This window comes from Myotis nattereri (genome assembly GCF_964212035.1).
Source record: "Myotis nattereri genome assembly, chromosome: 5".
NCBI classification, from domain to species: Eukaryota; Metazoa; Chordata; class Mammalia; order Chiroptera; family Vespertilionidae; genus Myotis; species Myotis nattereri.
This window is the reverse complement of record NC_138080.1, coordinates 30,638,846-30,650,688: the sequence shown is the minus strand read 5'-3', so window position 1 is coordinate 30,650,688 and position 11,843 is coordinate 30,638,846. Positions and strand designations below refer to the sequence as shown.

Sequence of the window (11,843 nt, the reverse complement as noted above, 5' to 3'; positions counted from 1 at the left end):
TGGCCTCAAAGCTGAGGTTGAGCCTTGTGTACTTCTCTGGGTCCCCCACGCTCTGACTGCCCTCCCCAAGCCCTGATTTTCCCAAGCCCTGACTGTTCTCCCCGGACACATCATAGGGGGCCCCATCACAGGGCGAGACCTCGGGGGCCCGACTATTAATCAGCACAGCTGCAGGCACCAGAGTGTTTGAGGAGTGGACATAAACTGTAGGGAATGCAGTGGGTGCTGGAGGTCAGGGGTGGGGTTGGGGGCCAGGACTGCGGACTGGGCCCCGCAGTGGAGACCAGGGTGAGGGGTGCAGGAGGCCCCCGCAGGGGTGGGGCTGGTCTGTCACTGTCACTGCCTTAGCTTTCTGCCCTCAGGACCTTCCATTTCCCTGTTGCTTTTAGAGTCCTGGTGAGCACTACCTGAAGATGACCTCTTCTGGCCATCCCAGCCCCCGGGGGCACCCTCCACGGATGCTGAAGCCCCCAGGAACTTTGGTGAGGAGGGAGAGGATGTGCTATGGCATTCACTTCTGGGGGGAGGGGAAGAGCCTGGGGGCTGGGCTCATATCTAATTCTCCTGCTGCTGCTGCTGCTTTTTTTTTTTTTTAATCCTCACCAGAGGATATTTTTTCCATTGATCTTTTAGAGAGAGAGGGTGGAAAGGAGGAGGAGGGGAAGAAAGAGGGGGAGGGAAACATGGATGATAGAGAGACACCTAGACTGGTTGCCTCCCACACAGGCTCCCACCAGGACTGGGCCAGGGATCAAATGTGCATCCGAGGTACAAGGTAAATGCCCTTGACTCGGAGGCAAACCAAGATCCTTCGTCTGCAGGCCAATGCTCTAACCACTGAGCAACCGGCCAAGGCTAATTCTCCTCCTTCTGATGGAGGAATATGGGGTGACTGGCCAGGCCTTGAAGTTGGGGTCACTAACCCATCATACTGACAGATGCAAAGGCACATACTTGCTTGATATATATATCTTTAATGATATTTAGAGAGAGAGGAAGGGAGAGGGAGAGAGAAACATCGATCAGCTGCCTCCTGCACGCCCCCCCGACGGGGGATTGAGCCCAAAAGAGACCCAGGCATGTGCCCTGACCTGGAATCTAAGGGGCAACCTTCCCGTGCATAGGACGACACCCAACCATCTGAGCCACACTGGCTAGGGCGGCATTTGGTTTTTAAACATTAAACTTACTTCTTATGACCCAGGTGTAAAACACATGACTAGATCATCTGTTTTGTTAATATTTTCCAAGCAAAATTTCCCACCCTCCAGATGTTACTTCCCAGAGATGACCATTGCGAACGGTTTAGGCCAGGACTGGGCAGATTTCTTCCATAAAGGGCAAGAGAGGGAATACTTCAGATTTTTAAAGCAAGATGCAGAATGAAAGGTACTCTGTGGGTGCTTCAGTAACAAGAGAGAAGGCAAATTACCTGCAGGTTTCGGAGATCCCATCTCACACTCCATCAACCCTTCCAGGCTCCTCATGAGGCCGACACTCCAGGCCTGAGCTCTCAGGACATCCTGGCTCAGCTGAAGAAGCAGTTCCCGAGGTGAGGACAGTGCAGGGGGGGCAGAAGTCCCTCTGTGGTCCTAGACCCCACGGGGGCGAGGGGCTCTCCGGGTGGCTCAGAAGTCCCTGACCCAAAAGACAGGACCAGTGACAGGGAAGCCTGAAGCACAAAGGAAGCCAGTAATCCTAACCCTGGCTTTTATGTAAATGTTTGGTTTTTGTTGTTGTTTAGTGTGAATTTGCATGCATTTAATTTTATAGATGTATTTAAATGCTGCACTAAAACTGTATTCATCTTGACACTGCTCTACATGTGGTCCCTGGAAGGGGATCCTCTTCCCCTCCCAGCCAGGGTCTCATTCTGGGGGAGGGTCCTGCCCGCCCCCGCTCCCTCCCCCCCAGCTGGTCTTTTTCCCCCCACAGGTTCCCTCCTCACCTGCGGGCACAGGTGGACAGCCTTTACTACTTGGTGAGCCACGAACCAGACAGCGCCTCTGGGCAGCCCCGGGAAAGGCTGTTCTGTTTTAGCCTCAGGAACAGGGTTTTGAGACAAATTTATTTTGCTAACTTTGGGCAAGTGAGTTACCCCATTGAACCCTAGCTTCATGTGAGTTTTTCTTAATAATAATCTCGCTGTGACAACTGGAAATTCCATCTTTAAAGGAGCGGCTTCTTTAGCTCACAGCACATGACTAGAGTCCTGCCCTTGAGGCGTGTATGTTCTAGTGTGCCATGTTTTCTAGAACTTTCCATGATGTTCTGTGTCCACAATGTCCAATATGACACCGGCTAGCCACATGTGGCAATTGAGCACTTTGTAAGGACCTGAATGTTTGGTTTAAACTTAAATAGCCGCACTTGACTGGTGGCTACCCCATTGGACAGGGCAGCTCTAAGGGGATGAGAGGAACAAGTAAGTAAATAGAAAAAAACAAAATTTTAAAAAAATGTCAGAATTAAAAGGAAAATAGAAAAGGATGAGTGGAAAATGAGTAAAGATTTTGAGCTAGGGTAGCCAGAAAGGGCTTCTGAGAGGAAGTGGTGGTCACAGAGGATAAGGGCTCCTGCTAGCCCTCGAGAGAACAGGGACAGGTGTCCCAGGCAGTGGGTACTGTATGTGTAAAGGCCCTGGGGCAGGATTGTGTATGACGCGTTGGAAGAACAGTAAGGTGGCAGGCCAGTGTGCTTGGAGCAGAGTGAGCAAGAGGGTGAGAGAGAAGGGGTGGGGAGAGGTCTCTGGGAAGGCCTTTGACCTTCGCATCTAGAATGAAATCCAGGGGTCTCCCTACTTAGCTCTCATTTCGAGGGTATGAAGTGCCATCCTATTTGATGAGAGCAGGGACCAGAGAGGTACAGTGACTTGCCCAGGGTCACACAGCTGGGGAGAAGCATGCACAGCATTCAAATTCTGCCCACTTCCACTGACCACCGCCCGGTGTGACCCCTGTTGTTCCTTTGTAGCTCCAGAAGATTCGGCGCGATCTACAGGAACATCACAGGCAGGTGCGTCGCCAGGAGCTCTGGGTACAGCTGCCTCTCCTGGAAAGGCAGGGGAGAAGGGGGAGAGGTGAAAGCAGGGTGGGGGCGGGGGCGGAGGCAGGTCATTCCAGGCTTTTTGGGCTTTTTACCCCAGGGAGGTGGGAGCCCTGGAGGGCTGTGGGCAGAGGAGGGGTGGGGCCTAGAACCTCCCAGGATGTCAGTGGATCCACAGTCTTGGGAGTATATCTCCCATCCTCTCTCTGAGCCTCTTCTTCTGGCCTGCTCCCTGGGTTCGTGCGTGGCTCAGATGAGTCCAGGAGTGTTTTTCACACTTTGCAGGTCAGTTGCTTCAGCTCTGAAGGGCCTGTTATGTGTGCCAGACATACCTGGATTACCCTCTTCCTTGTGTCTGAGAGTTCTCAAGGGCCTGGCTCACATCTGAGCCAGGGACAGGTCCGCACCGAGGCCCTGGCTCCCTGCACAGGGCGCTGTGCCCAGGCTGCAGCATGACTTCCACCCCTGCCTGTCCTCCTGCCACCTGGCCTCTTTCTCCTGGGTGCCGGCAGGGCTTTCTGCCGGTGCCAGATGTGCCTGGCAGAAGGCCAGGGCCATGTCTGTGATTTAGCAGGGGCTGGGGTGGGCAGCTCAGGGAACTGGGAGAGACAGATGGGGGAGAGGCAGGAAGCAACCAGAACAGTTATTCATTCAACAGATATTTATCTATCACCTTGCCAAGGGCTGTTGTAGGCGCCAGGAAAATAGCAGAGAAGAACACAGACAAACCCTGGCCCTTGGGGTGAGCAGAGCTTGGTAAATAGAGGTGTCAGATGATGAGGGCTGGGCAAGGTGGACATGGAATGGAGCAGCCCCCAGGGGACGTGGGGGACCAGATTGGGAGTGGGTTGCAATTCAGGGTGGCCAGGAAAGACTCATTGAGAAGGTGACATTTGAGCAGAGAACTAAAGGAGAGGGGAGCGGACCATGAAGGTATCTGAAAAACAGCACGTGCAAAGGACCTGGGGCAGTAACCAGGCCCGGCATGCTGGGGAAACAGCAAGGAGGCTCTTCCTGGAGCAGAGTGAGACGGGGGAGGCAGCGAGGGCAGGTTGTGCAGAGCTGTGTGGGCCACGGTGAGGACTTGGGCTTTTACCACAGTGGGGATGGGAGCCCTGGAGGGCTGTAGGCAGAGATAGCACCTGACTCAGGTGCTCACAGGCGGTCTCTGACTGCTACAGGGAGGACTGACTGTAGCTGGGCAGGAGCTGTGTGGGGGTTGGGGGGACCAGGTGACAGATGTGTGGGAGTATATCTCACACAGTTATGTGGTGAGAAGTAATCAGATTGTGGACCGTGTTTTGGGGAGGGGCCAGAGAGCTCTTACTGAGTATCAAGACTTGGGGGGGGGGGGGCGAGGCCCCAAGATGGGCCACTTCTGTTGTTGCTCAACCCAGGAGCGTCCTCCCCACCCCCAGGTGATGATTCTAGCAGCCTTGATGGCCTCTTGGTCCCCAATAGACCACTTCCCCCTCCCCCTCTTCTCTATTTCCCTCTCCTTGTTTTCCCAGCCTCCTTGCTGTGCATTTAAAATCCCAAGCTAGCAGCAGCAGCAGCAGCAGCAGCAGCCGCCGAAGCCAGCCGCTACTCCCACTCCCACTACTCCCCACCGTCTGCCGGCACACAGCTTTCCCCTGGGAGGGCCAGCTAGCAGGCAGGAGGGAGCAGCACTTTTCATGCTGAGTGCATTAAAGTGCCAGTAAATTGCGCATTAACGAGCCAGGGCGAATTGGGGAAGGCTCCCCTGGGCCTCCTGCGGCTGGGAGGCCCAGCTGGGGAATCCATCACTGCTGGCCCCAGGAGGCAGCCGCCCTGAGCTCTGATGGCTCAGAGAGGGGTTCCCACATCCCAGACCCTCCCACCACCACCCTGTTTGCCCAACAGGCAGGGGAGGGACTGGGCTGTTCCAAGAGGCCGGTAAACACTGCCTGGCTGCACTTCCCTGCTCCCGCCCCCCCTCCCCCCGCTCCCGCCCCCCCCCCCCCGCCCACCCCACGCCCTCTCCCCCGCTCCCGCCCCCCCCCACGCCCTCTCCCACTCCCGTCTCCTCTAACTTTGGTGCTTTTCTGGGCCTTAAGTTTTCTCGCCTGCAAAATGGGAATGGCAGTAATGCCTATTAGACACCTGACTGCCGTTAGTGCTTATGCTGCGTTTCCTTCTTATCTTTCTTTGTGAATCAGAACATTTCCCCAGTATTTTGGAGTCTGCCCTGGGCCAGACGACTTTGAGGGGCTGCTGGAGGGGAGTGGGAGCCGTAGGCCAGCAGACAACGGTGCTATCCTAAGTGGTAGCCATGGGCACGTGTGGCTATTTGACTTAAACAGGTGGCACCAGTCACATTTCGAGTGCTCCGTAGCCACGTAAAGCTGGCAGCTGCCCCATTAGACAGGCCGCTCTAGAACCATTTGCTGGAACTATGTTTCGTCTGGTACTGGATTAAATATAGCTGCACATGCGCACATCTCCACATGCACTGGCTGGGAGGTTCCAGCCTTGTTTGCTCTTGTCCCCAGCTGGAGGCACGTTCTGGGAACCACTGTCCTTGGTTCTAGGCACTTGTGCCATCTGGTTCCCAAGCCACTGGCCCCACGTGGCTGCTGAGCCCTGGAAATGTGCCTGTTGGAACGGCAGGAATGTCATTTTCAATTGTACGTAGCTCTGTTTAAATAGCCACCCGTGGCTGGTAGCTTCCGTGCAGGGCTGCACAGTCCTAAGGACGGAGGGTTAAAAACAAACGCAGTACCTGTCAGATCAGTGCCATGGAGAAAAGGGATAGGGTATGTGGTAGGGAGGAGCCTATGCTAAAAGAAGAGCCCTAGCTGGTTTGGCTCAGTGGATAGCGTGTTGGCCCGAACGCTAAAGGTCCCGGGTTTGATTCCGGTCAAGGGCAAGTACCGTGCTTACAGGTCAGGCAGTGTGCGGGAGGCAAGCAATTGATGTGTTTCTCTCACATCGATGTTTCTCTTTCTCTGTCTCTCCCCCTCCCTCCCACTCTCTCTAAAAATTGACGGAAAAATATCTTCCAGTGAAGATTAACAACAACAAAAAAGTACTGACAGGCAGGCTGGTGGGTAGGTAGAAAAAGGAAACTTGAAGATAGATCACGCTGTCCCTTCCATGTCCATAGAACTTTTTTTTTTTTTTTTAATATTTTTAGAGAGGACGGAAGAGGGAGAGAGAAAAGAAACATCAATGATGAGAGAGAATCATTAGTTGGCTGCCTCCTGCACACCCCACACTGGGGATCGAGCCCACAACCATGCCAGGAATCGAACTGTGACCTCCTGGTTCATAGGTTGATGCTCAACCACTGAGCCATGCCTGCCGGGCTCCTCAGAACTTTTTTTTTTTTTTTAAATAAAACCTATTTATTTGTTTGTTTGTTTGTTTTAATTTTTGTTGTTGTTGTTGTTAATCCTCACCCGAGGATATCTTCCCATTGATTTTTAGAGAGAGTGGAAGAGAGAGGGAAAGACAGAGAAACATATCGATGTGAGAGAAACACATCAGTTGGTTGCCTCCTGCACACACCCTAACCAGGGCCTGGGCTGGGGAGGAGCCTGCAACTGAGGTATGTGCCCTTGACCGGAATCGAACCCGGGACCCTTCAGTCCACAGGCCGATGCTCTATCCACTGAGCCAAACCAGCTAGGATTATTTAAAAATATATATCCTATATAATAAAACCCTAATATGCAAATCAATCGAACTACAGAACTACCAGTCGCTATGACACACACTGACCACCAGGGGGCAGATGCTCAATGCAGGAGCTGCCCCCTGCTGGTCAGTGGGCTCCCACAGGGGAGTGCCGCTCATCCAGAAGCCAGGCTCACACAGCCAAGGTGGTGGGAGCCTCTCCCACCTCCGCTGCAGGCCGGCGGTAAGAAGCCGAGGGGTCCCGGACTGCGAGAGCCCTGGACTGCAAGAGGGATGTCTGACTGCCATCTTAGGCCCGGACTGCGAGAGGGATGTCTGACTGCCGGGCCTAAGCCAGCAGGTGGACATCCCCCAAAGGTCCTGGACTGCAAGAGGGTGCAGGCCCGGCTGAGGAATGCCCCCCCACCCCCGCCCCTGGCCCAGCCCACGAATTTCGTGCACCAGGCCTCTAGTATATATATATTAATGATTTTAGAGAGGAGGGTAGAGGGAGAGAGAGATAGACACATCAGTGATGAGAAGGAATCATTGATTGGCTGCCTCCTGCACACCCCACACTGGGGATGGAGCCCACAACCCAGGAATGTGCCCTGACTGGGAATCGAACTGTGACCTCCTGGTTTCATAGGCCAACGCTCAACTACTGAGACAGAATAGATGGCTCAGGTTTTAGTTTTCAAACATCCCAAGAAAACAGGATGTGCACCCAGATCTGACTCCGCTTTCTACCATCCTATAGCAGCGCTGTCCTCAGGATAGATTTTATCGGCCACTGCCGAGGCTGGCTTCTGGGTACCACAAACTTGCTTTATGCTATGTAGTGCAGAGGGCTCTGTGTTATCGGTAATCACCCCAAAATGTTCAAGGTAGGTGGTGTATCCCCATTTCCACACAGGGAAACTGGCTTGCAAGCTGGGGTTCGCACCCAGGGCTGTCCAATTACAAAGCTTTAGCTGGAATAATGTTTCCCTCCTCTAGGCAGAACTTTTTCGACAGTTCATAGAGACATGCAACCAATCCCTGGGCTTCCAGCCACGGGAGGTAGGTTTCTGGGTCCTCCAGAGGGAGGGCACGGGCGTGGGCACATCCTCCTGTCCCTCACAACCCGGTGCCGGCAGTACCAGGTAAACCAGGTCTCCTTTGGTGAACAGGCTGACCAGGACGCCTGGGGACCCGCCAGTACCAAGGTTTCCCAGCACCCAAGGGTCAAGCCCCCACAGCCCTCCGGTCTTCAGGGGCCAGACTTCAAAGACGTCATGGCCACTAGGTCATCTGACTGGCACCAGCAGCCCTCTGGAGTGGACGACTCCCCAGCTCACCAGCTGGACACACGGCCGTCTGGGGACTCTGAGCCCCAGTTTTGGCAGGATGTTCTGACCCAGCAACTCTGGCAGATGTTTGCCGGGACCCACGATAAGGTGGACCCATGGAGACACAGGCGTGAGTCTCCCTAAGGTTGGGAAGTGGGCGGCCTCGGCACGCGTGGAGGGCGGCGCAGGCTGAACCGTGTCTTCCTCCTGCCTCTCCCCATCCCTTCCTCCCCTCCCCTCGTCACAGTGAGAGAACAGATGCCAGGCATGGTGAGTGAATGGGCTGGCGGTGATCCTGGCTGGGCCCCAGTGCGGGTACTCAAGTTTCTGTGGGATTGGCCCACCTCCTCCACCCTCAGCCCTTTCGTGCCCTCCAAGGAGTCGGGACTCTGTCCTGAGACTGTCTGAACTCTGCCTGGGTCAGGGGACTCGGGCAGTTGCCTCGTCCCATCCTCACCACCTGGGCTGTGAGGTTCTAAGACTAACCCTGGGCAGGTCCTTGGGTCTGACCCTGTTTCTTGCTGGCAGGAGAGCCAGAACGTAGGACCATTCTACTTTGGAGCAAAACCCTATACCGAAGATGCTTTGGGTAATTCCGGTGGGACGGGGGTGCGGGGGGGGGCGCGGCGGGGAGGACAGGGGGAGGCAGCTTGTTCCAGGGGGGCCATATCTGCTGCTAAACTGCTCTTATCTCAGCCCAGTTCTCCGCCCACCTGTGCCCTTCCACATCTCCCCTCCAGGTTTCCCAGAAGGGAGCATAGGGCCAGGCATGGCACCAGGGGTGATGCTGTCCCGTGTGGCCCAGGTAAGACCCAGGCAAGAGCCAGGCGTGAGATGCCCCCGCATTGAAAGCCTGGGCCTCGGGCAGAGCGAGCCAACGTGGCTTAGCTTTGATCTTGGTCCCCCCCGCAGGAGCCTGCTAGGAGAACCTATCGCTTTCTGAAGCCCATGTAAGTGTTAGACCTGCCTCTCCTACATGTACCTCTGTCCCCAGGAGGTGGAAGAGCCCAGAGGTACAGGCATGTCCTCACCCTCCCCATCACCGCCATACTGTCTTCAGTAACTGGCGAAGAGGGGTCTGGGTAGGGATGGGAAACTCGAGTTACTTTCATACCAGCATCACTATCCCTACCCACATGACCAGCCCAGGTTCAAGGGATTGGAGGAGGCAACTCCCATGGAATGGGGAGGGGGAGAGGCTGTTTCCGGGCTGGAGGCAGGCATCCCCAGCCTGGCGGTCTGAAGCTAGGGGAGCCCAGATGTGGGAGAGACAGTTTGCCTGGAAGAAGGGGCATAGTGGCTGGGACCTTGAAGGATGAGCAGGAGTTTTCCAGGGGGCAAATCATTGCAGGCAGACGGGCGCAGTATTTGGTTATAGGACAGGGAGAATACTTGGAGGGGTGTGGGCAGGAGATGGGAAAGGGTAGTGTAGTGGGGAGAGAAGGCCTGAGAGAAAATCCCCGCATCCGAAAAAGAAAAAAGCCCCTCTAGGGCCTTGATGGGTGCCCCCCTTTGGGCAAAGGGGCTCCCAGGCAGGCCAGTGACCCCAAGGTCTCCCCTCCTAAGATGCTGGGACCCTGAGGACTTCGAAGTCACATGGAAGAGGCCAGATGCCTTGCCCTGGCAACCCAAGAAGCTGGCCATCCCACACAGGATGAGGCTGATGCGGACGCTGAAGCACGGGGAGTCCGTGCTGGCCACCGCGGTGAGCAGCTTCACGCGGCACGTGTTCACCTGCAGCAGGGGTGGCGTCAAGGTGTGGAGCCTGGTCGGCCAGATGGTGGAGGACAGATTCCCCGTCAGCCACCTGCGTGTCCAGGTGAGCGTGGGGCTGGTTCCAGGGGGCGAGGCTTGTGGGAGCAGGAAGAGCTCCCAGGAGCGGAGGACGCTCACCTGTGCCTCTGCCCTTCCCAGACCCCGGGGGCCTACCTGCGCACCTGCCTGCTGTTCTCCAACAGCACGACGCTGCTGACGGGCGGCCACAACCTGGCCAGCGTGAGCGTTTGGGACCTGATGGCACCCTCCCTGCACATACGAAATGAGCTACCCGCTGAAGATCTCACTTGTCAGGCCCTGGCTGCCAACCTGGAGGACAGCCTGGCCTTTGCCGGCTTCACCGAAGGCACCATCAGGATCTGGGACTTGCGGGACCACAGTGTGGTTAGGTGTGGCCCCGGGGTGGGCGGGGTCACCCTGAGAGCCCCTTCAGACATCATCTGCTGAGCAGGGGCTCAGCAGTCACAGGGTTAACGCCTTTGCCTGCTTGAACTCAGATCTGAGAGGGTTGAAGACCTGGGTTCAAATCTTGACTGGGCTGGGCTGTTTCCTCAAAGCCCCCAGTCCTGGTACTTTTTGTCTATCTCAGTTTCCCCATCTGTCAACTGGGGATGGTTGGGTGAGTGATGTTCCTTGGGCCCAAAGCTTAGAGTCTCAGTTCCAACCCCCTCTGCTGCCTCTCCTGGCCAGGGACCTGCCGGGCCCTCCGAATGGAGCCAAGAGCATTGTTGTCAAAGACAATAACATCTGGACCGGGGGTCTCGATGCCTGCCTGCGGTGCTGGGACCTGAGGACCAAGGAGCCCCGGGAATACCAATTTGAGTCTCAGGTGTGCAGGCTGGGATGGGGCCTGCTTGGCCAGGTAGCAGCTGGGTCTTGGGCTAGAGGAGGAGGTGGATGCTGTGAGGTAGGGTGGGGGATAGTGGTACCCCAAGTCTTGGTGGTGCTGGGAAGAATAGGGGCCATTAGAAATGTTCTTTCCTGTTGCCCAAATAGCATTGGATACTTTCACAGTCTTTGTGATAATTTCATAAAGTGGAGAGGACCCGCCCATTCTACAGATGAGCAAACCAAGGCTTGGAGATGTAGAGTTGCTTGTTGGGAGCCTTGCAACCAGGAAATGGGCAGATGGTCAGCCCCTGGGGGTGGTTCCCGTACTGTTGCCCACCTCCTGGGCCAGGCTGGGCCCTGACCAGCTTCTTTCCTGCCATGTACCCCCAGATAATAAGCCTGTCCCCCAGCCCCCGGGAGGACTGGGTTCTGGTGGGCACAGCCAATGGCCAGCAGTGGCTGCAGTCCACCCTCGGAGGCCAGAAGCACATGGTGGGCTGTAAGAACAGCACCATCCTCGGTCTCAAGTTCTCCCCTCTCGGTGAGTGGGGGAGTACTCTGTCCCCCAGCCAACCTCAGGGCCCCACCCCACTCTGACTGGGCCCGGCCCTCTCTGACCTGCCCTGAGCCCCTTCCTCCCCTCTACCCTTCATCAGCCTGAGCCTGTCACATTGCTGCTAGGGGACAGGTGGGAGGTGGGGGTTCCTCCATTTCCCGGGTCCCCAGGAGTGTGGCCCTCCGCTGCCAGTTTTGACTTGGTGCCCCTCTGCCTCCTTCCAGGCCAGTGGTGGGTGAGCGTGGGGATGGACAACCTGGTCAGCATCTACAGCATGCCCACAGGAACCTTGCAGTTCCAGGTACCGTGGAGGCCCGGGGTGGGGCAGGCGGTGCTTAGGCCAGGACTCCCAGTGCCAAGGGCCCACGGGGACCACATTTGAACTGACAGGCACGGGTAGGGCCAGGGTGAGTGCGCCTCCCCTGCTGTGCTCCAATCCTCCCAGGCTCCCGAGAGAACTTCCGTCATGTGCTGTGACGTTTCCTCTAACAACCGCCTGATCGCCACGGGGTCCAGGGACCATGCCTCGGTGTACCAGATCATGTACTAGGGGGCTCACCACTGCCATCTCAGCTCGGGGTCCTTTCCCCCCCAATGAGGGGGAAGCGGTGGAGGGTCATGATGGGTGGGCCGGTGATCTTTGTCACGTGTAATAAAGCAACTGG

The 11,843-nt window shown here is 56.2% G+C and overlaps 1 protein-coding gene across 1 annotated transcript; it reads left to right on the top strand.

The window, feature by feature from the left end:
• Positions 1-213: 213 nt before the first annotated feature.
• TLE6 (TLE family member 6, subcortical maternal complex member) lies at positions 214-11,843 on the top strand (the record flags this gene model as incomplete). The annotated part of the gene is made up of 14 exons (XM_081092730.1): positions 214-288; positions 390-482; positions 1,479-1,552; positions 1,936-1,981; positions 2,974-3,036; positions 7,857-8,145; positions 8,756-8,820; positions 8,928-8,965; positions 9,582-9,834; positions 9,930-10,180; positions 10,482-10,620; positions 11,013-11,163; positions 11,403-11,479; positions 11,624-11,843. The coding sequence occupies 14 exons, from the start codon at positions 214-216 to the stop codon at positions 11,726-11,728; spliced, it is 1,719 nt and encodes a 572-aa protein (XP_080948856.1). The 3' UTR covers positions 11,729-11,843.